General features: G+C 40.8%; 1 protein-coding gene across 2 annotated transcripts in view; it reads left to right on the plus strand.

Moving 5' to 3' along the window:
• Positions 1-729: 729 nt before the first annotated feature.
• LOC128531244 (solute carrier family 45 member 3) overlaps positions 730-25,003 on the plus strand; it is a 36,082-nt gene continuing 11,808 nt past the window's right edge. Inside the window, exons 1-2 of one of the 2 annotated variants that reach the window (XM_053505019.1) lie at positions 730-1,002; positions 22,762-23,079. In XM_053505019.1, coding sequence (XP_053360994.1) covers positions 22,932-23,079 — 148 coding nt within the window. In that variant the 5' untranslated portion in view covers positions 730-1,002; positions 22,762-22,931. Of the gene's footprint in view, positions 1,003-15,232; positions 15,322-22,761; positions 23,080-25,003 lie in introns of those variants that run through there. The other variant, XM_053505020.1, reaches the window with a different exon arrangement.

The raw sequence follows: 25,003 nt of genomic DNA on the forward strand, positions 1-25,003 counted from the left end.
TTGACATGTCTGTATCCATGCCTTGGCAATACGACGGCCCATATTTGTCATCCCAAGAACAGAAAAAAAGCACTTGAAACTACAGTATGAATCCTAGACAGAGCTAGTGACACTCACTGTGTGTGTGAGAGAGAAATAGAGAGAGAGACAAACAAACTGACAGAGAGAGGTAGAGAATGAGAGCGAAAGAGACAGAGAACGAGAGACGGACAGACAGATGGACAGAGGTGGAAACAGATGGAATCAGAGGGAGAAGGTAGAAAAAGTGAGAGAGACAGACGGATGGGTGGACAGAGATTGAGAGACAGAGTCACAAGGGGAGAGACGGAATGAGAGAGACAGATGGATTGTTAGACAGAGATGGAGACAGAGTTAAAGGAAGAGAGAGACAGAATGAAACATGAATGAGAGAGAGAAACGTGAGGGAGATTACCAGAGAGAGAGAGAGACAGATGGCTGGACAGAGACTGAGACATTCAGAGACACAGTGAGAAAGACTTAATGAGAGAGGAAAAACTGAGAAAGATTTTGAGAGCGAGACAGACAGATGAGACAGAGAGAAAAACGTGAGACAGATGCAGAGACAGAGATACACATGCTGAGACAGTGAGAGAGGCAGACCCCCACAGAGAGAGAGAGAGAGAGAGTGTGTGTGTGTGTGTGTGTGTGTTTCACAATACATGCTCTGACGGGTTTGTTTTCACTCATATTCACTATTCCAGAGTTAAACCCCGCTCCACTACTGTGTGCTTAGTCAGTCCACCTCAGGTTACCATAGTGACCACAGGTGGCGTTCTACACCAGTTTCAGTGTGTGTGTGTGTGTTCGTGTGCGGCTTTGAACGCAGCCCCTGTGCGGCTCGGGAGCAGAAACGACCCCGCTGTGGAGCTCACAGACACGCGGAGAGGGCACGAGATCTCCCTCGCGCTTCAGTTCTGCTCTCCTCAAAGCCCGCGTTGCCATTTTCTTCAAAAGCGCCGCAGAGGAGGAGCAGCGCGAGCGGTAAGTAACGTGAAACTTAAAAACTTTCACACAGAAATAAACGCCGCGTTCCGTGCTTTAGTAACGCGTTGAAGTGCAGTGGTGATTGTTGTGTACAAACAGCATCTGCGAGGCGGAGAAGTAGCGCAAGTGAGCAGCTTCTTCAGGCTCGGAGAACTGGAGTGTAGACAAAAGTTTATCTCTTTATTTTCCCTCTGCTTTTCTTTCTACACCTCCACAACAGAGGGAAAAAAAATACCGACCCGCCATTTGTTTTTTTTTTTTGTTTTTTGGTGGGGGGGACCCTTAAAGATGATCACTTACTAGTTCATCCACAAAGTCGTTTTTATTTATTTAACAACAAAAAAAGGTTATTTGAAGGACAAGCAACCCCCCCCCCCCCCCCCCCCCCAACAGAGTCCACAGAGCACATCAATCCTATCTCATGAACATACACACACTGTCCACTTCATTTCGCATACAGGTGGAGAGTTTTCATTAATGTTGGCATCAAACATCAGAATGGAGACTTGTCATGTTTATGACTTTAACCGTCGCATGCTTGTCAGTGGATTTTCACATAGAACGCTCTTAGAGTTTCCATAGAATGGTGCAGAAAACAAAAAACATTAAATGGATTTGAATCGATTAAGTGTTTTGATCCTATTTTCATGATTTTTGCTATGATTTTCCAAGAATTTGCTAATCAGTCGTGAGTAGTCCTACGGTAAGAACATGGGGTCTCCTAGTCATCAGTAGCTTGTTGGCATGTGCATGTTTGAAAAATTCATGGTGGAGCTACAACTTTTTATAACTTCGTATTTCGTAGGTCCAATGTCTGTTTTCGTAGATCTATATGTTGTTGTTGTTTGTGGCGTTGTTGCTTAGTCAATCATAAGCAATTATAGCTGACCAAGGAATTACAGAAACACAGGGCTGCAGCAAAAAAGGAACAAAAAAACAACAAAAAAGTAAAGCAAAAACTAAGTCCCTTGTAACAACGCAGAGTTGTGTGTTTTAATCGATATTGCTGATCAGTTCATTGTATCAGTGAACAATCTTCGATTCAGAATCGATTCACACTTGTTTAGGAAAACTTGCAAATATTAAATAGACTAAAATTGAACAATTTCTTAAAAATATACCACAGCTTTCGCAGAAAATACCAACTTTGTTGCAGTCGTGCATGGCAAATGTATAATTTCTTAATTTTTTTTTGTCTTCTTGGGCAGTAATACCGCCACCTACTGGATTGGAGTGGGTTGGCAAGAAAATATGATTATTGCATTTAAGCAATCAATAACACAAATTAGACAGCATTTAAGTGCTTATTAGATGTCTTTCGGCTGGGGTCGTCACAGCGGAATATCCAGTCCGCACAACAACTTGGCACAGGTTTTACGCTGGATGGCCTTTATGACGCAGCCCTCCCATTTATCCAGGCTTGGGACCGGCACTTCGTCCAGCGGCTGGGGGGTTTGGGCACCGGCTGGGAATCGAACCCGGGCCATCCGCATGGCGAAACATCTACCACTGAGCTGCCAGTGGCCTTGATAATAATAATAATAATAATAATTTAACGGCATACTTACAAATTTACAGATCCAACATCAAAGTCCAAAAGTGTAGGAATTAGTAGACCATCTTAGCGAATCACAGAGCTATTCATAAGTAATTGTTGGTCTTATAGTACCACGGGCTTGGCTGTACCTTTAGGTAGCGGCACCGTATTTCCCTTTAGCTCTGACTTTCTAAACTCCAACAGTCCAGCTTGAGTGACCGCTTTATAAGACCCATTATTTAAATTTGTTCAATAATACAATATATAAACTCTCACTAAATAAATAATAAATAATGTATGACCTTTATACAGGAAAATCACTTTGAGATTAACTGCATGAAGGTTTTCTTTGTACGGTATCTAAACGATCCCGCTTGTAGACATGGTTTTTCTCTCTGTATTTATTTTAACTTAAGGAGATAAATGCAGGCTGTCCTCGTCTGTCTTCGAAGAGATGAACAGTCTGTTTGTCTTTTTCTATACTAAAACAAAACAAAACAGGTTTTTATGTAATTTTCAGCAGAACAAAAAAAAAACTATTTATAGTGTTGTAATGTTTTATTTTATTTTTATTTTTTTTTACATTTTTGTGGCATTTGTTTATCCTCTTATTATATTAAGGTCAATTGAAAATATTACAAAAAGTAGTGAAATACCAACTTTCTACAACTATATTCTGTAAAACAGTGATATATTTGCACTTATGACTGATTGCAAACACCTGCTGGACAGAAAGTTGCCAAGTATGAGAAAGTTTTTTACGTTTCTGGAAAAAAACACAGATGTGCAGTGGGTCATTTCAGATTTTTTTTTTTTCTGTTCCAGCTGCCAATATGAACCATGATTAGAACATTTATTGTGTGGTAGTGAACACATGGGTTAAGTAAATATAACAGTAGTTAGACTTACCCATTTAGTGTTTTTGGACAATGTGTAGTAAGTGAAAGGACTTGAAATGGTGTATTAACCTTTAAATGTGTATAGATTTATCTTATGAAATAATAAAATTTGAGATTAAATTCTGAAGATGTCACGGCCCCACATTGCCAGGCAAAACTGCCCCTGATGTCTGGCTGGGTGGGGCATACTCTTTCTCCTTTGTCATTTCTAATAACCCAATAAACGCCAATCGTAGGTGCGTGTGAGCTTGTGTATGCGAAAGAGGATAAATAAGGTTTGCACAATTTGTTTTTAATATCTTGGATTTCCACAAGTCAGGTCAGGCTTGTAGAAATTACTTATAGGCGTATGAGCAGGGTTTTCTGAAACACCTCTGAATGTAAACGAAAAGAAATTAGCAAGCACTGGTCAGTCACAGGAGATGCTAAGATACACTTGATGTCAAGTGTGTGTAGTCACCTTTGGTGAAGTCACCAGATTTCCTAAATGAACCACACCTCACCAGTGGGTTTTACATTTGCTCACATTTCCATCCTCCAGGGCAGAAATCATGAGTCACAGGACAGTATTTTTATACCGGAAAGTCTAGACATGCGTGTATTAATAGCCATGAAAGGACTCTCCATCCTAGCTGCTTTTTCACAAGATCTATTACCTAGATTTTAAATCTGACTCCTTTATGTAATGGGAAAAAAAGCATGTTTTCATGTTTTTTTATAACATGTGGTGTCAAAATGGAAAATTCGTTTTTACTGTTGGTGAATACATCATTAGTAGACAGTTTGTTTACCTTCATTTCTGGGCCCATCTTCCTGACTGAGCTTTGAGAAACCTTTATCCTTGTGCACAAGCAGTCTTTTAATATCCATACACACAAACATGCACACATACAGACGTTAATAAAAAGTCTTTTTCATTGCTACCAAACAAAACTGTCTCACTTTACCAATCAGAACACCTTCCAGGCTGCGAGTATTTCTGATTAAGATGATGTAACCGAAAGGAAATTCTTTACCCTTTTATCTGAGCCTAGAGGGCAAGGAGAGTTTTATTTTATTTATTTATTTTTTTTACACTCCGGGGGTTGGTAATCTTGTAAAGCAATGAATAAATGATGGTAATTGCCATGTGCACACCCTGAACACATCTAAATTGCATCCATGGCTAAGACAACAAGATGATCTTTGCAGTGTTGATCATTTCTGATGCGTGGAAAATTTTGACTAAATTCATTACCATGCGTGGTAGGGGCGTAATGCAGTGACACTCCAAAGTGATTCAAATATCTGTGTCTATGCTCAAAAAGTAAAAGATGTAGAAATATCAGCACTGCTAACATGGGGTGTGAATCCTGGCTCTAACGGCTCTGACAGTTACTTCACCTTCTTACAGTCTTATGGAGATTCTCTTTGCCAGAGAGCAGATTGTTGCCAATATACAGTATAAGAATATGTCTGTTTTTAATGGGAGAGTATATTTAATTAGTTTGCTGTGCTTGGCTGTCGGTTGCGTCGCCTGTTGTCCAGTTTGAGAGGATGCACTTTGCTGGTAATGTATACGGAATACAGCTGTGGCCAACCAGCATGAGAATGTCAAAATAATGTTGTGAGTCATATGTAAATTGTTCATTTGATTTGACTCGCATGCGATTTTCATTCAAAACACCAATGTTTATTGTTATTTCAAGTAGCTATATTTTTTAAGATGTAACCTTCTACTACACACTCCAGTCCAGTTGGTTGTGGTATTTACATTTGGGCATTTGGACACCTTTATCCAGAGCGACTTACATTTTTATCTCATTATACATCTGAGCAGTTGAAGGTTAAGGGCCTTGCTCAAGGGACCAACAGGGACAACTTGGTGGTCATGAGATTTGAACCTGAGACCTTCTGAACCATAGTCCAATGCTTTAATCACTGAGCTACCCCTGACCCCAGTAAGTCTTGCCCCTACTGCCTATACACGCAAAAGACCAGCAATGTTCTCACAAAATCTGAGTATTTTCAGAAGATTTTCAAAAGATTTTTTTGTCCTGCAAAGCTATATTAAATTTTTTGGTGGCATTACTTTGTTGGTTATTCGATCAATGCGATCATCCTGATCTTTAATATTGTTTGTTTGTAGAATTTTGACAAATTCACCTTCACGAAATTCTTTTATAAAATTTTTTTATGTAGGTCACCATGCAAGAATGAATGGATTGGATTGGAGGCAAAAAATAATGTTAATTTGTTGCATCATGCCAAGTTGTTAACCTGAAAGGATTTCAGTAATGGTGAAATGCGAACCAACAAGCTGTTTAAACCATCTTTTTTTTTCTTCTTTCATTTAAGCATTCAGTTGTAATTTACACCGCTCATCGTATCTGCCATTGCACATAACCCCAGGTCTGCTCAACATTCGAGAAACGGCCTTGTCCTGTAATTTTCCTAATCGAGTGACTATAACACATCGTATCAACTGCTGTAGCTTTGTTTTTATCTGTTTCGCTTAAAGTTTCGATGTGTCTGGGAAGCACAAAAATGTTTCATAACCCTCCTACGATCTCGAGGTCAGAGTCAACTCAGCCTGTGGCTCCATAATGGCTCGCTCAAGGCGACTGACTCCAGATGACTGAGGTTCTGCCAGTCAGTTGGCTCTAGTGCATCACCTACACACACCTACACACACAGCGCAGCATCTCAAGTCCTTTCCTTGAAAGTTATCAAGTGGTGTTTGAGCAAAGACTCCACTTTAAAGCACAGTGAATATTTCTGACGTGCTTAGAAAGTATGTTGATAAGATGCAGTACTTTTGTTATTTGTCACACACAAAAGAGAGGGAGCTTTTTTATTTTTTTAAGTGGAGACGTTGGACTCAAGGTGTCAGAACGCCATGCACCGAGTCATGCCACGAGACTAAGAAAGGGCTGATTCTCACTTATACCACCATCAGCAGGTAGTCACATGGTATTGTGGGTAACACAGGAAAGTAATTAACATACTACTAATGTTACTACACTAATGGATTAAAATGTAAATGTGTTGCCTGTATGTAAATGTACAAGAGTGGGTTTTAGTCGTGGATTAAGCCTGGGAAATTAGGCTTCATGGATTTACAGGATTAAGGAAGATTTTTGACAGAGAACAGCCTTTTAGTCTATAAACCTAGCCTGTACTGCAAAAAAAAAAAAGACAAACTAGCAAGTGAAATATTCTTGAATTTAGCCAAACTTCTCTGTAATGTCTTTTAAAAAGTTTAAAATAATTTAAATGTCAAATGTTACAACAAAAATTTTGAGAATTTTGCTTCTTTTTAGAATTAATTTCTAAAACTAGCAAAAAAAAAATGTGCCAATAGAACAAGATATTTTTGCAAATTTGATTAAAAATAAGCTTAATGTATATGTACATTAGTCACAACTGATATCTTTACTTTTATTGGAGGAACCGAAACCAGTCTCAGAAGATTTATCTGTCTGTCTGTCTGTATTCGTGTCTGTCCAGCCAGATTTTGTCGCAGCTTCACCCAAAACTGTCTGGACAGAATTTAATGTAACTAGTAACTAGTTTTTAGTACTAGTTACATTAGATGTTATAAACAGTTATGTGCCGGATTTAATAATCTACTTTAAAATAATTTACTAATGCGCTACTGTCTCAATGTAAACAAACACCTGCACTGATGGATGTTAATTAGAAAAGCTAAACTGAATATTTTTACTGGCGTTAATGAACATCTTCATGGCTGAAATAACAGCGCTGAAGTGGATTAAGTTAATTTCCAATCTAATTTTTTCGATTTCTCATCTGTAATTTACTTTCTGATTAGCGAACAGGGAGTGTATTTATCTGACGTTGGGAGAAGTACAACTTGGTGTAAACGAGGCGTAAGATACTCGACCTTACAAAATTCGATTTTTTATTAATAAGAACATTATCATAGATCATTTTGCCTCTCTTAAGAAATAAATTCCTAAAAACTAGCAAAATTATAGATGAGACATTTTTCGTTTCGTAACATTTGACCAGGAATTATCTCACTAATCTTAGATCCAGTTTACTTTAATCTTATATCACTTGCTAAGTTTTTTTATCATTTTATTTTTTTTCAAGTCTAACCATTAAGTAGCTACTGGAAAGCTCATCTGACTTCCTTCTCCTCTGAACAGTTTTGGGAAGCATTCAGGTACGTTCTTTTTGAATGACGGTTTCACCCACTTAATCGTAGACGCCGTCTGTAGGGCAGGACGGCGTCGGTAATGACAGGCGTGTGTGTGGGAAACCTGGCAGGTTCTCTGTTCCTCAGTGCCTCGACCAACTGTTTATTTCTTGCCTCTGCCTACGTAACGCACTTTCTCCGAATCATGTCTCCCCCCTATACACACACACACACACACACACACCCCTGCCGTGTCCGTGAACAAGCAGCAGCCAGTCTTTCTCATCATTCAAAAGGAAACAAATTAACTGGTGATAACCTCCTTTTTATTTCCTTTCCTGTTTGCTACATATCAGTTAGTTATATTTACATGGACTCATTTGGAATTCCAGCTTACGTGTTTAAATAGACGCTGATCTTATAAAATGCATGTTTACATGCACCAAATTATTTAAAGCAAAGCGGTTATACCCGCTGTTAAACATGTAACAGAAGAAGGAGATGAAAAGTATTTTTCTCTAACTTTGAGGTTAGGTTTGGCTTCCCATGTTTTCCAACAAATTCCAACTTCTGAGATAGGATTGGTTGCAATAATTCTATTACATGGAAGCCTTGCTGGTGTGTGGTAACAGGGACGCTTCAGACTACAAATTGTGCATTTGGGTTTTGGGATAGGTCACGTAGCCGTACACTTTACACTTTACACAAATTTACACTTGCCATACCATCTTAAAGGGAGGTTCTTGCGCTACACAGTAGCCAAGATGGAAGAAGGTGAAATATGCTTGACGCTAGCTCTGCGATATAGCAAAGTTCACGAAACGTCACCATGGTTTTGAAACGAGAGGAGGAGAGAAAAAACTAATTGCAGTTTGTGCATATGCTTCATTCAACAAATACTGATTTCTTAATGTTATTTAGCCTAAATAAGCATTAACACAAGGCAGGGGGACCTTTTCCTCTTCCATGCCACCTGCGATGTCATCATTCCACACGCGCTTCCACCAGAGAATAACATTACGTCATTAAACCGCTAAGAAAGGCGCAGTTTTAATGACGAAGAGAACACAATGCTTCAGGAAATCCGATCTGTCTGTTTACACGACAATCACATTAGCACATATCTGATTTATATCTGATTTATTTTCACATATGAAGGAGGCCTGAAACTGATCTCGAAATATGCGTTTTTTTCCTGTTTTCCGGAATTGGGTCACTTTTAACTGACAGTGTAAAAGTAACTGTTTCATCGTAATGTCCGATTTATTTATTTTTTTAATTATGTAAGCAGCCAGACACAGTGATAAATAATAGACATTTCCAAATAATAAAATAAATGTAATAAAATAAATGAATAAAACTAAATATCTTTACAAAATAGCAACTTAAGGAATAAGAAACACAAGTTTCATAATCTCACTTTTTTATAACATAAAGCTTTTGTAACAAACACCTACTCTAGGTAACATATGTACGTTTGAACAGTGTAAACTATTTCCAGTGTTAGATATACTGTACTGTATATTCAGTCGCCCTCCAAATGACTCAGCAGATAGAAAATAACATTAGAACATGTACAAGAGTCCACTTTCCTATATACTGTATCCAGCAGAACAAATATAAAAAACTTTTTGCCTCTAGCTCATTTGCTCATTATATATGTTAACATTGCAACATTAAATAAAACAGTTAAACTAACCGCATCATGCTTTTTTTGCTGTCTACCTCGGCTGAAGGTATTATTTCTCTCGCTAAGCAGCGTTTCTGTTTGGTCATGTGATTATTGTTATTGCGGCTGATTGGTCGAACGGAGTCATGTGATTATTGTTGCTAAGTCTGATTGGCGGAACACAGTCACATGGTACTGTAGATCCGCCGGCTGAATTTCTCAGGCAAAAACAAAGAGTATCTAATGTGTAGAATAAAAGGTTAGAAAAGTAACGAGTCGAGTGGAGCCGAATGTAGCGGAGTAAGAGTAGCGTTCCTTCTTCGCAAATCTACTGAAGTAAAAGTAAAAAGTATAGTGCAGTAAAACTATTCATAGAAGTACATTTTTTTTTAAAGTTTCTCAGGTAAATGTAACCCGTCACTACCCCCCTCTCTTACCCTGTGCTACTGGTTTGCCTACGTATCCTATTTTTAAATTTTTTGCCCAGTCACGTTTGGGTAGTCGGTTAAAATTGACTAAAATGCAGCTCATCATATTGCCCATTTAGTGCTGAAAAAAAAGATACGTCACTCTGTACTGAACAATACTGAGCCATATATATGTTTATAAAAAAAAAAAAAAAAAAACAGTAAAACAAATAATGGCTAAAACGCTTTGAGCTTTAAGGGCTAATGAGAATCTGAAGTAAGGAGAGAGTTGTTTCTTCTCACTACGTTTACTAATCAGGAACGGGAAGTACAATTTCCAGTCCGGAAACTCCTCATGTCACGTAACGGTCAGATCAAGTATTCTTATAATGAGAGACTGGTCCAGACGCTCTATTTCAGTCATGTCATATGCGACGTCAAAAGCAACGTTGCCTCTAGGATGGGAGAAAAGCTTGCTAAGTAAACACGGGCGTTTAGCTGAATAAACTAAAATAAATGCTTTCTGTACGTGCCAGGATGCTCGGCCTGAGCTTAAGAAGAAAGGGCATGGGATGAAATGAAAGTTTATGATGGACTGTCTTTTTAAGCAGTCTGCCTAAGAGTGAGAACGATGATATGGGGGGGGGGGTGCGAGGGGGGGGTAGTGTGGGATTCACTTTCATGTCTCGGGCTGAAAGAGATGGAAGTGCATTATTTGAGGGGAGCGGAGGACCTTTGATATCCGAGACGCGCACAACGCAGTGAAAGGATCGGTCGGGGCTGTGATTTAAGCGAGTATGACTGAGTGCCGCGATGGCGCTTTCAATTCTGCCATTGTTCTGGGGAAGAAAAAAAAACGTGTTTAATGCACAGAGCGGGAAGGCTCAAACTAGGGTGTTGATTCAGTGTGTGAAGTTGAAAGCTTTAATTTAACCCTTTGCTTTAAAACACACACACATGCGCGCACACACAGCTGTGTTTGGATTGTCAGGTACCTGCATGTACTGTTTATGATGTAATACAGTAGTTGTTGGACTGTTGTGTTCCAGACCTGCTTTTAAAGAGTTCCCATTAAAGTAACCAAACCAGGAACCATTCTGATCAGCGTTGATTAATTTTCCGTAACAGCAACTTACGAACACACTCATTCTTATACGTGATTGTTTCTATGGCAACAGCTCATTTGCTAATCTAATAATGAAGTGGAACACCAAGCGAAGTGTTTATTTCTCTATATAATGTCTTGCAACACTAATGCACTTATCCTTCAGTGTTTCACTAGTGCTTGGACACCATCAGTGTAGACAGTTATCTCAGTATGGCTGAGGCTTGATCCGACTGTCTAAAACGCCGGCCTCCCAGGAACTCCTTTAACATGTGGAAAATGGCTTGGATCGAGGTCAGAAGATGTGGCAGAAACTTCCAGTTGGGTTCCAGTAACGTGCAAGTGGTGTTTGTGAATGATTGTATGTACAGTTCACATCACAAAAACAGATGCGTCTCTTCCGAAAGCTGGCGACCAGGGCGACTTGGGATTTTCTAAAATCAGATGGGCTCCAAGCCACCCGGCTGGGTTCGTTATTCATGGACACACCATTCAAATATTTTGGTCTCATCACCATACTATGCTCGAAATCTTCTGTAATCGTCGACCGGTTTTACACCTTCGTTCACAAAAAATTTTATCGAAGTCCCATTTTGACTGTAAAATCAACTATACTGTTGTATAGAAAATGGGAATAAGTGAGTTTATATTTCAGACAAAGCAAAAAAAATCTGCTTCTCATTAAGGTCTGAGCGTCGCACCGTTCCGGAGTGAAGTACGGGTGGGTGGTGCCGAGCCGAGGTGAGCCTGGGTACGCTTACGCACGCCGGGATTAAAGCTCTTGACTCGTATTGCATCATGTTTCCCTACTGCTGCTCGCATTTGACGGAATTTTTCGTGGGTGAATGGGTGGATGGCTCCTTTGTGTCTTTACAGGAAGCCCCTCACCCATTCCTCATGCTATGAAACATGGCCAGAGTTTTAACCAGCGCTTGTCATTTCTGTTTCTGTATAGAAAGCCTCACGCACGTCCTCTACAATTCCTCATCTTCAGAGTTCTTCAGGGTTGCTTATTCCCGTCCAGTGACTCATAAGGTGTGTGTGTGTCGATTCATTTCTGTTCTTTGTGTTTTGTGTTACTGGAGCTCCACGTTATAGTAAAACAGTGGTTTGTTTTGTCGGCCCACCAGCTGTGAGGGAGACGTTAAGACTTTAAGCTCCCGCTTCTGCCTGGAAACAGATGTGCAGTGTGTGACGCCCAAACGCTGTGGTCTCACCTTCTACATTCATTCACACACACACACACACACAGCTGGACGCTGTGCTTTCGTTCTAGGCAGCATCAAGTCTGTTTCACTAACAGCCCTACAGCCTTGATGTTCATGTTAATTATAGTAAACTCCCAGACTGACCTGTAGTTAAAGCTGGAGACACTGTTATTATGCTCCTTGCACTTTTTTTTTTAACCAGGGCGTTTCTCGTGGACTGCGAGATGACACTGTCTTCAGGATATAGTCATTCGCGTTTAAATTGGATATTATTATCATTATCGTAATCAGGTTCTGTCATGCACTAGGGCTGGGTGGACGTTTAAAAATAAGTGTAATGATATCCCTTCGTAAAAAGAGAATAACGAGATGATCTGAACGATCGTGCCGTATCTACAGCAGGGTTGTCACGGCAACGTTTATACATTTCTGCTAAGTTCCTAATTTTTCCCCCCTGCCACGCCCTCATTTTTTCTTTTATTAAAGAATTAATAATAATAAATATCCTGATCAATTTTGGCAGATTCCCATTTCCCTAACAGTAAATTAATGGTTTGATAGTTTCCTCGGGATACTCCGGTTTCCTCCAACAGCTGCCCATAGTGTGTGAATGTGTGTATGGTTGTGGGCTGTGATGTACCCCACCTATCTAGTTCCCCAAGATTGGCTCCAGGACTCCCCAACCCTGTACCGGAATAACGCTATACCTTCTATTTCTCATTATAATCAACTGCTACACTAATGCTCTTATCCCTTTGGATACTGTATCATTAAGGTAGAAAGTTTTCTCACTAAACTTTTAATAGCTAATGGAAAAAACACCCTGGTTTGATCATCAAAGGCGTTTTTTTGCAGGACAATGCACATGCACATACTGCTCACTGCACCACAGGAACTCGGCTAGAAGTTATTTACACTCCTGACCTCACTCCAAGCCATTTCAACATGTTTGGGCCATTGCAGGAGTTCCTGGGAGGCCGGCATCTCAGACGTGAAGCAGGCAGTCCAATCACAGCTCATGCGTCCTGAGACCAGTGTGTCTACGGCTTAACCAGGCTAAAGCACTAAACTCTCCCTAAATTAGACACACTCGTATTTTTAACATTGAAGCGCACTTGTTTTTTGAAAGGTAATATCCCAGGAGAAAGGTTTCATCAGCGAGTATGATACGTCACGGCGGGTGTACAGTATGCGAGACTCCCTTCAGGCTATTTTGCAATAATAAGACAATAATAATGTGGATGCAGATGGTGTTTTTTCACCTTGCGAGGCACTATAGTTTTCCAAGCATTAAATTGCGGAACGACTAGATAATAGACTTTTGTTTGATTTCACAAGAAAAAAAAAACAGTTAATTAACCACTTGACTGAGCCTGCTTTGTTTGTAAAACGTCGGTTTTTCTCCTATGAGCTGAGCGAGGAGTCATGTCCCACGCGGTTCCGGTCGTGAGCTGCGCAAACGGGGGATTCTTTAAAAGTGTAAAAGCATGCTCTAATAAGCCGTCAAATGATGCTGGGGAGAGCGGGTGTGGATTTCAAGTTGTGTGTGTGAGAAAGAGCTGTCAGATAGACGTTGTGCAGACGTGCGGGTTTTGGCGTCAGAGTCTGGGGTCTGTGTTAAATAAGGAATAAAGCACTAGGAGGCGTGTGATGCTCCAGTGCATATTACTATAGGTTTAATCCTGAAGTTGATTATCTTTATAATTATACACGTTATTCCCTTCTAGCCACTTGGATATAAGTTAGTTCCTGGTCTCGCCTACACGAAAGCTGCTGTGAAAAGTCATTCTCTTACCACCAGCTCTCCTTTTCTGTCTCTGACTCTGACTGAGTTTTCACATCAGGGACTCGGGATTGGGGTCACGCGCACCATTTGTACACTACGGGCAATTCTAATGCAAGATGCAAACTGCACATCAGAAAATTTAGAAAAGCATTGCTTTGGATATCTTTGGACGGAGAAACTAGAACACCTGGAGGAAACACAGAAAGAACAAGTCAAACCCCCATTTTTGGAAGTGCAACGCAGCAGTGCTAACCACGAAGCCGCCATCACACTCCATAACAGGAATGTGCTAAAAGAAATGAAACACGATATTGTATATCAAGGAAGTGGCTCAATTCCGTTCTTTTTTTTTGGCTGGGGGGGGGGGGGGGGGTGGGGGGGGTCTGTCTGAACACACATATCTGATTTTTTTTTAGATCGGATTCCTTAGATCGGATATTTGGGATAGATCTAGTCTGATAGATCCGATACATATGTGTCACGGAATAATATGATCAATATGATCTGCGACTTGAATAAGAACAGGCAGATCAGAATTCATGCGACATTTATGCTTTTGCACATCCTGCATCATCAGGCAGCACCAGCAGCGCAGGGATTTCCAAGCAGCGCTAACAATGGCTGATAAAACAGCGCTTTTTTTTTTTTTTTTACTAAAATCACATCCATTGTTTAAAATGCATGAGCGTTAGCACAAATATGAGTTTTTTTTAACCCAGAAAAAGGGAGCAAATACATACCGATGTGTGCACACATGCCGTTTATAGGAGGACAGACACGCGTCCACACTAGAGTCAGATAAAAGTCAATTATTATGAACGTAAACCATCAGGACATGCAAATCAGACCTGACCAAAAAAAAATTAATCAGGAATTGACACAAAATGACTTATGATGTGAACGTAGCTCAAGTGACACCTTTTTAATGCTATTAGTCATTAATAATTTGTTAAAGTGGTTATGTTGTATGCCTTCAGATAAATAACTTATATGCATGATGCATTTTGTTTTAAAAACCAGCTTTTGTTCATCTGTGATGCAGTATTTTTTCAAATACTTGCTCAGGTCTTTTGAAACGGTTTCCACTCCAGTGTCTACACCCCCCCACCCCCCTGCTCCAGATAGCGTATAACGATGTAACCATGTCACAGTATAGCTATGTTATGGTCATAATGGTGGGTCATTGCTGAGACATTTGTGTCAAAGGATCAGTGGAGATGGGCAAAAAAAAGGAGACGATACAGAAGCGATGAATTCTTTCTGAATTTGTGCCGTTGGACGAGGCGTGAAGCTTTCTAGATCCTGTTCCGCTCAGTGTGGGAGTTCAGAGGGAGTTTCCATCACTTGGATGAGCGGAGATCGAGAAACTGAGGGAGAGAAGGATCTGGGAGGAGAAAGAAGGAGGGAAGAGAGAGAGAGAGAGAGCGATTGAATGGGAGGTGGGAGAGGGAGGGATAAACGTTAAGGATGGACTGAGCTTGTGAGCAGGTTGCAACATTCAGAGGACGTGAGCAAGTCAGAGGAATGTTTTTGAGGATTTACGTTACCGACAGTTAAACAGGTAGGAGTTATTACTTTTTTATTGTAGTAATTTAACATGTTCTGTTCAGTCATGTTCTCAAGTAATGTGAACAAACAACAGTGTGTGTGTCTGTGTGTGTGCGCAATGCCTTTTTTAATGTTACTTCCTGATAAAGTTTTAATTAGAGTGCTTTTGAACAGTCTAGTTGTGTTTCAGTGAATGATACTGTCCAGAGGCAGGTTGCTGAGACACTGTGTGTGTGTGTGTGTGTGTGTGTGTGTGTGTGTGTGTGTGAGAGAGAGAGAAAGAGAGCGAAGCGCTCATCCGAGTTAAACATTAACGTCTGATCCGTGCCAGCTGTAGCATGGAGTTAGTGAGATCATTCAGGCATAAAGCAGATAATAACCGTGCTTGTTAAGGGTTCAAACTGTTTAGGTTTATAAATGAGAATATCTATTAGAAAAAGAATCTGACAAAATAAAAAAATAAAAAATAAAAAAGTGTGATTGAAGTGCTTTTATTTTCAAAGAGAGAAGATTGGTCCTCTCGTTCGACCCAACACCCCCGCCCCCCCCCCCTTGCACACTGTTGACCGTTTTTCTCTTTCTTCTCTTTTGACCTCATAAGTGTCTTTCCGTATCACATGACCATAGTAGAATCAAGTTCTCATCTGCTGGGACGCCTCTCAAGCCCCAGGGAGGTTAGGCCTGGAGGATCAGGTTCCTGCACCTGAATCAGATAGCAGGAAGATGAAGACGAGTAGGGCTAAGGGCTAAGAATGAGACCAGGATTCTCACTTTCGTGTAAGTGGGTTGAAGTGATTGTGTGTCGGGGGGGGGGGTTAAGGCTTGGGCTCTATTCAGCGCCATATCAGTGTATTCCTGTTATTTGAGTGTTGAATGGATTTCATCTATAACCTCCAGTTAATACACTCAGTCTGATGTTTAGTGGAGCTTCCTGGTTGAATTGAACTCAATCAGGTTTATTCATTGATTGGATATTTTTTTTAATTCATTGCAATATCCAACACAACTTGTTTTAGCTATGCATGCTGATTTATAAGAAAAGATTTGTTAGTATACTCCTAATGTATTATATGGTGCTTGGACCAGAAGGGTCATATTTTTGTCCTGCATCAATCGAAGAAAAACCTAAGATTTACTGGAATTGGGTTACAAACTTGCCCAAGGCATTATTAACGTCTGGAAGCCATCAGAGATCACTTCAACACTTGCATTGTAAAAAAAAAAAAAAAAAAAAAGCTATGGTTAATAGTGAAAGTAAGAGCATTTCCATGCACACAATACAATGAGAACTGTCAGGACTGGGACTCAACAGCTGTGTGTCCATATGAAGACCACTTATTAGTAAAACTTGGATGAAAAAAGGTCATGTGGTCTGATGAGTCCAGATTGACCCTATACCAGAGTGATGGGCGTGTCAGGGTAAGAAGGGAAGCGCATGAGGCGATCATACATAGTGTCCACTGTACCAGCCCCTGGAGACAGTTTTATGATCTGGGGTTGCTTCACTCGCCCAGGTCTAGGCTCACCAACATTATGTAGCGATAAAATGAAGTCAGCTGACCACCTGAATGTTCTGAATAACCAGGATATCACATCTATGGAGTTATCTTTTCCCGGATGCCATGGCTATGGTTCAGAGTAGTTGGTCCAGATGGTCCAGAGCATGTGGAATCATTTTCACACATGAACTGGCCACCATAATGTGTGTGCTGTAATCAAAGCGAGGCGGTGTATAGAGTACATTACCAGTCAGAAGTTTGGACACAAGTTCTAATTTCATTGCTGAGGTCGTTTATCCAAGGCTCCTCTGAACAGTTGATATTGAGATGCTACTTCTGCTCTGTGAAACTTCGTAACGGCTCTAATCTGAGGTGCTGGTTGTTAATTGGTGATTTCCGAGGCTGGTGACTCTAAATGAACTTCTCCTCCGCAGCAGAGGTAAGTTCACTTGGTCTTGCTTTTCTTGTGATGGTCTTAATGAGAGATGGTTTCATCATGGAGCTTGATGGGTTTTGCAAATGCACTTGACACAATACTGTTCTCGCAAGACCCAGTTCCAGAACAGCTGAAGCCTTGTGTCTTAAAATAACACCTGACTGGTGTTATGTTACTTAATTACTTAACGTGTGTCGATACAGATTTCATCAGTATTGTTCTAGAATGTAGAAAAATTAATTCACTGGTACTGTCCAGAAAAGTGTGTGATGTAAAATAACGTTAAGGTTTGATCATCATATTTCCCGAACGATCAGCTCCATGAGCACCTACAGAATATTTTTGAAGCCAGCGTGTCAAGAGGTGTTCAAATTATGCCAGGTTTAAAGGTTATTAGTAAACAGCTACAGTACCGATGATCAGAGCGGTCTAACCTGAATACATCTGTCCAGCTTGCCTACATGTAAATAAAGCTCAGTTTAGTTAAGAAATGTTATTTAAATTCATGCAATTACAGCAAATCAGTCATTTAGTTTCATGTCTGTGTTTAATGTGCAATGAATCGATTTGAGCCAAGTAGCGTTGCCTTAAGGCGGTGTCTTTTCATCCTGCAGAAGTTCAGTCTAGTTCAAAACCCAGATCATCTTAGACGGCCACGTGAATAAACACGTGTCTAATGTTGTTCCTATAGTCTTTTCTCCACTGCAGTGACCCACGCCAGACATTCTTGTGGCATTCAAGACAGCTGGAATCAGACCTAGCGTAGCCTAAATGTTAGCATTAGAAAAAGTTTGGTTGTCTCATCCATTCCTTTCGAGCTACACCGCCGCACTGGGGTTTTTGAGGTTTTTAAATGTACGTCCTAACAGCTCCTTGTGGCTCTGATGTCATGGCGGAGCTATGCTGTCTCTTATTTCTTCAGTAAAGATTCCCCAGCCATTTTTAATGTTGTTTCTACACGCCCCCGCGATGTTAATAATAACCTTAATTGAAAAGACTTGATTCTTCAGTAGATCGGATTACTAACTCAGACTCGATGTACACAAAGCCTGTTTTGTTTGGTGATAATGCTCTTCAGGATGATGGTGGTGGTGGTGGTGGTGGTGATGGTGCTGGTGAGATGGGGTGTTGAATAGGGTCTGGAAATGTGGCATTGTGGTGTCAAAAGAAGGAGGAAAGCCCCTCCCCCTCCCCCCATCCCGTTCCCCTTCCCTTTCGACAGGCTCAGATGCCTCAAAATCCACACCAACCATTCTCGTGGCAAGATCAAAAAGGAGGTATGTATTTACAAAAAAATCTGTCCACATCAAGGACTTTGGGCCATGAGGAGTATGAAAGGTACAGCACTATGCAAAAGTCTTGATCCCCTCCCCCCACCCCCCTCATTTCTTTATATTTTGCCTCCAAATGCCAGAATTTATTATAGTTTTAATGTAATCTTAAGAACTTCGCTCATTTCAGTCCAGTCCCTGCACCTAAACAGTTTTAGAGAAATTTTTTTTTTTTTAAATTAAGACACATTGATCTATGAATCATTCAAGCATTAAAAAAACGTCTAACTTGATGTGGCATAAATCAGTAAGGAATAGCTGCAGATGATGACGGATGATCAGGTCGGTGATTAGTATACTGCCGATGCTGAATGTTAAGTGGTTGGAACAGACGAGAAGGGAAATGAGGTTGCTGCTGTGGATAAAAACCCATCTTTAGACACTTTGCAGCCTGTTGCAGTAGAATGTTTCTTCTAGTTTATTTTATTTAATTTACTTGATATTATTTTAATTAACATGAGAAAAATAAGAAGGGGTGTAGTGGTCTGGGTAGCCCTTGCACCTACAGCGTCCTGGTCCGATTCCCTGGCCAGGCTCGATTCCCGTCTCTGTGTGCATGGAGTTTGCATGTTCTCCCCGTGCTTGATGGGTTTCCTCTGGGTACTCCGGTTTCCTCCCACAGTCCAAAGACATCCAGATTAGGTAGTCAGTACTTCATACTTAGAAGTCAGTATGCAATTCCGTTCCTTGGAGTATTTGCTTGTGATTCAGCTCTTGCAGACTTTGATAGTTAGAAGACTTGCCCATGGTGTTTCTTCAGCATGGTGCCAAATCACCAATATTCCTGCTGCAGTCTGGGATTTGTTAGGCTGGTTTTGTTAATTATAGACGCACTAAAGCGATGCATGCGCACACAGGTCGTGTAGATTTCCATTCAGCATCATTACCATCATAGTCAGATGCTGTAACATGAAACTAGTCAGTGAGTGATCTTTTGTAAGAGTCTTCCCAGAATGCAGGTCAGAGTGGGAATGACCTTGGAACACAGCATGTTGTGAGAAAGAGAGTGGTCACAGGAAAACCATTATGCGTGGGGGTTTAGGAGTCTAGGCGTTGGGGCAGCGATGTCGCAACCATGCAGAGTTCCCTGACGAGCTCTTTTCAGGATTATACGAGGCGATTCTTGGGTTAAACAACGGCGGTGTCCCGTCAAGGCCGCTTCTTTTCTTAAGACCTCTGGAGACCACTGAGATTTATTTCAGCTCGGTGACTGAGAAGATTAACGCTGTAAACTCCTACAACGTTTATTATCTCATAGCGTTTCTTAGTGACTGGTTGAATTCCGACTCCGGTCTTTGCAGCTTGCATCTCAGACGCACCAAATAATCCATTGATATTGCTCCTTTCCAGGGCTATAAAAAAAAAAAAAAAGACTCAAGGCTTTAAAAGAAAAGCTTAACGAAGACCGCTCACGTTCTGTCTGCTTATTAGAGCAGATGGGGCCGCATTACTGGAGGAATTTCACACCAAATATGAATATAGCACCTGGTTGTTTTTTTTTTTTTTTTTTTTTTTCTTCCTTTCCTCCAGGAAGGCGACGGCTGCTCAGAGTGTTCTCTCACATCCCTCAAGCTCAGATGGTGCGGTGAAGACTCAGCGCACCAGCACACACACACACACATATATAGTGCCCTCAATGAACCCCGGGGAACTGGTGCAGATTCCCGACGGACCATAGCTGAAGCTGATCCAGTCCCATTTATTTATTTATTTACTTATTCATTCATTTATTTTTGCATATATATATATATATATATGGATCCAAGTTTTCACAAAGTCTTATACAGTGTGTGGTTTTCACAAAAAGATCATTTGAGGTTCGAGTGATTTTCTTTCTTCCCCTCAAACGCAATTAGAATGCAGAAGAGTGAGTTAGCATTGCGGGAGCATCGAGCTGATTGTAGACATGCCTTGACATCCGAAGGGAAGATGCCCTTTGCAGATTGACACGACATGCCCTGGAGGCTTGTCGGAAAAAGTGCTCGGCGGTGTTGTGTTTCCCTCAGCAGCTCATTAGAGTCCTGGTGTTAGTGGGCGGTTGGACAAGGACACAGGATGGTGTAGTTTTGTTGCAGTCATATATTTTGCCTACATTTGTTTATCAGAGTACGATGTCATTTATCCGCTTAAATCCAAAGCGACATCCATCTGAGAAACTGAAGATTAAGGACGCGGTTCAAAAGCCCAAAAGTGGCATTAGCGGTCACTCTCAATTCTCAACTTTCCAGTCGATACCACAGCCTTAACCACTGAGTTATACAGTATACGCTAACGCTGAACTCCAGACCTGTTTGGCTCTGATATAATAAAGATTTACATATTTTACATAGTGTTTTCTTTACAGCTTGCATACTGTATAATTAGACCTTGCTCTTATTGTGGAAGCAAAAGTCACGCACTCATGCTCCCAGACTTGGTCCTAGAATATGGCTGTGCCATCACGTGAAGAAAAACTCCATAGATGTGTCCAGACCTGAGCAACTGAAGCAACCCCAGATCACACCACCGCTTCCAGAGGCTTGTACACTATGCATGATGGAATAGGCTCAGTCTGGACCACATGACCTTTTTCCATTGCTACAAAGACTAATTTTCATGCTTCCCAGCAAACTGAATTTTTTTGATCATCAAGTGTTTTTTTTTTATTAATTGACCCAGGAGACTTAGGGCACGAGGCGGGGTACACCCTGGATGGCATGCCAATCCATTGCAGGGCACACACACATGCACATGCACACACACTACGGGCCATTTTGGGAACGCCAGTTAGCGTAATCTGCATGTTTTTGGACTTTGGGAGGAAACCGGAGTACCCGGAGAAAACAAGCACGGAAAGAACATTCTCACAGACCCTGAGGCGAGAATCGAACCCGGACCCTGGAGGTGCAAGGCAACAGTGCTAACCACTACGCCTCCATGTAATTTGGGCCTCTTTAATGGAATTCTTTTGACCAGGCAGCATATCAAGTCTTCATGCTGGAGGGGTCTATGCACATGTTCTTACATCTTGTCGAGCTATCGCAGAAATAGACTGTAGAATAACGCAGATGCACTGGGGGGAAAAAAGGAAAAACTGACAGCACATAAATTTGTATAGAAAAATTGTATAATGCATAAACTACAATAGCACCTCCTTTTGTTTGTAGTGCATAATCTCCTCTGTACAGTATGTTGCAGACGTGTATCCGAGACCTGCTGTTGCAATCACAAAGACTCATCATAAGACTCTTATTATCTTTGCTCATACCGAGCATCCTTTTAGCACACACTTGTACTAGATGAACGGATTAGTCTGGATCCTTGTAATGTTCGATCCTCAAGTCCTCACCTTCGGCTTGTCCCATATGGATCTAAATGTAAATCCTCGTTTCTGTGAAGCAGGTTTATGGAGAAATGTGAATTTCAAAATGATTTAAAGGGGAAATGATATTTAGTTTTTGTCAGCAAACCAACTCGGACAAAAAAAAACATGGTGTCCCCAAAAAAAGCAACCAGTCTGTAGATGATGTGGCTTTTTTGCACAGCAGCCACTTAAGACTTGGCGAGCCTGCAGGAAGTGCTAAGGACAATAGATGCTAATTAGAGGCAGTAGCGCAGAGGCTCTTGACACGGACTTCTGTAATCAGGCCCGAGGGGAATGAGCTCACGATGGAGCTGAGAGGCTGGTGCTGGTTGAAGTGGATGACCTGGCCCCGGCCTGTGGGTGATGAACGGGGGGAAAGAAAGCCACTAAGGAATGTGCCTCTCACTGTCTCACCATCTGTTTCTTCCCATCACTCTTGCACATCACTAAAACAAAAAAAACAAAACAAATACATATAAGCCAAGACAGTAGCACACAAATAAATCATCATGACATGTTCCGTTACTTAAGGGGAAAATATCAGAAGAAGTTTAATGCATATAGTTTAAATTCTGAACTCAAATCGAGCATGTACTGTATGTACGAGTGTATGATGTCATTAAAATTTGGGATACACTATTGAGATCTGAGCTCTGTCTAATGGCTGATACTTGACGCTGACGCGGTACCGATTGTTCAAGCTATTTAAAACATTTCCATAATGATGCTTACAGGCTTTCATCTTTATATCTTCTGTATTAGCTCTTTGTGAATTGTTCACCTTCTAAGATTTTCTTTGCCTTCATCTCCTGTCTAAATATTCTCACACTCTGTTGTTTCTCAGATTCAGCATGCTGATGACCCGATGGCTGCCGTGGAAGATCTAAGTCCACCGAGAGCACATAGTGAAGCTCTCTTACTCACTCTATACCCCCTACCATCTACCATCTACGCATTAGAGTAGATCCGATCAGTCTTCCCCTCCTCAGTAACCCCCCCCCCCCCCCGGGAAGTATGCCTGGATGGAGAGCCCAGTGTCACCTGGTGCTGCTCAACCTGCTGGCCTGTGGCCTGGAGATCTGCGTGGCAGCTGGGATCACCTACGTGCCACCGCTGCTGCTGGAGGCTGGCATAGAGGAGAAGTACATGACCATGGTGCTAGGTAAGAGTTCTTCACCCATTTTGTTCCTTTTTGTTTTTTTAGCATGAAAAAGCATTAAAGGATACCCATGATGCAAAACTCATTTATTAGTCAGTTTTAGACATTCAGATGCGTCTCTAGTTTCTACACAAGACTCAAGAAATTTTTATTTCCTGCTCTTTGTACTGTTTTGCGCAGGCCTAAACAAAACAATCAGATTTTCGGTAATATGACCTGATATACCAAGAGCCCCTCCCCGGGATCAATGCTCCGTTCCACCCAGCTTTGTCGTTTTCTCAGCACCATTTTAAGAGCTACAATAAATAAGACCTCCTAGCCGTTAAGAAGAGATAATTTAATGGTTAGAGGGTAGCTAACCATTAGCTTCTGCAGCTCTGAGTTGCAGTTTAACTTTTATATCAGTAAACGTCGAGGATGTGATTGTGAATGAACACGCTTACACATACACACAACTGATCGGTTGCTGCTGTATAGAAAGGGATGAAGAAAAAAAAACTACTTCTTCTCTACTTATTTTAATTGTCAAAATTCAGGTGGGAAAGTCTAAAAAGGTCCCGAACATGCATGGGTTAAATATATTTATTTTCATCTTGAAATCTCTAAAGTTTTTAGGGGAATTTGGTTCAAATAGAGAATAGTACGTGACCTTTAAATATGGACTTTGTGGACTTGTATAAATGTTCATGAAAGTGTGGGTATGATGACGTGGTGTGACTTTAGAGATCCAGTCTCACTTGGATTTTTTTTTTTTCTTTTTCTAATTATAGCAGTAAAGGTTATGAGGTCACAGAGGTTCATAAGTGATTCTCAGACAGGATTAACCCTTTGTTGCATGACCCCTGTCCTTACTATGCATAGTGACACCATTTAAATGGCCTAGCCCAAAAAAAAGTCACCACCTGGATTTAACTAAGCAAAATGGGTAAGGGGCTACCAGTGGATAATTACGGCAGTGATTAATAGGGTTCAGCTGAAACAAGTTATTATTTAACCCTAACTGAGGAAGTGAGTCGCATCTCATTAATTCAGTGGTTCTCAAAGTGTGGGGCGCGCCCCTAGTGGGGAATACAGGCATGACAGGTGGGGCGCAATGAACGGGAGGGAATTAGTGAAAATAATAGGAAAGTACCTATTCTAATTCATGCTTTTCTTAATTGACAATAAAGATCGGACACTCGAAACTAAACAATCACACGCAAAGAAATGGATCATTAATATAAGTAAATTAAAATAACATCAGAGAAAAAGTGGAACCATAGTGCAACAATAACGGTTTAACGTCGGCATGTTAATCGCAGAGGAACAATATATAAGGAAACATTCGGTATTGTATATGTAATTTCATTTATTTTAATGTGTATGCTGATGTTTCTGTATTTTTGTTAAACATTAATATTTTATCAGGCAGTACTAGTCTGGCATTTCTAGTTTCCAGTGTGGTAACAAAGTTACTTTTTGATCCTTCAGGCGCTGAACAGAGGGGAAGATCAACATCGTTCTACGCTTTTTGTTGGTGTGCGGCTTTTTGCGATAATCCCTAAATCAATCGTTGCGCCGTAGAGAATAATGGTCTTGAAAGTCTTATTCGCGGGTTTATTGACGCAGCTATTGAATTCGGAGATGCGAATATCAAACTAACTTTATCGCGGACACAAACAGGTGTTATGCGCTAAAGTGCCCCCCTGCCACGGATTGCCCAAGCGCACCCCCCAACACACACACACACACACACACACACGTAATCTCTCAAATATTATATTAGGACATACATTCAAAAGTTTATTATTATTAAATATATTATTACTATTATAATTAACCCTAGGCACGTGACAGCCGTCGAGACGATTAATACAAATCCCCCAAAATGATTATTTTATGGCACATTTATTTTGCAGGGGTTTGTCAATGTACAAATAACAAATTA

This window comes from Clarias gariepinus, chromosome 10 (assembly GCF_024256425.1).
Source record: "Clarias gariepinus isolate MV-2021 ecotype Netherlands chromosome 10, CGAR_prim_01v2, whole genome shotgun sequence".
Lineage (NCBI taxonomy): Eukaryota > Metazoa > Chordata > Actinopteri > Siluriformes > Clariidae > Clarias > Clarias gariepinus.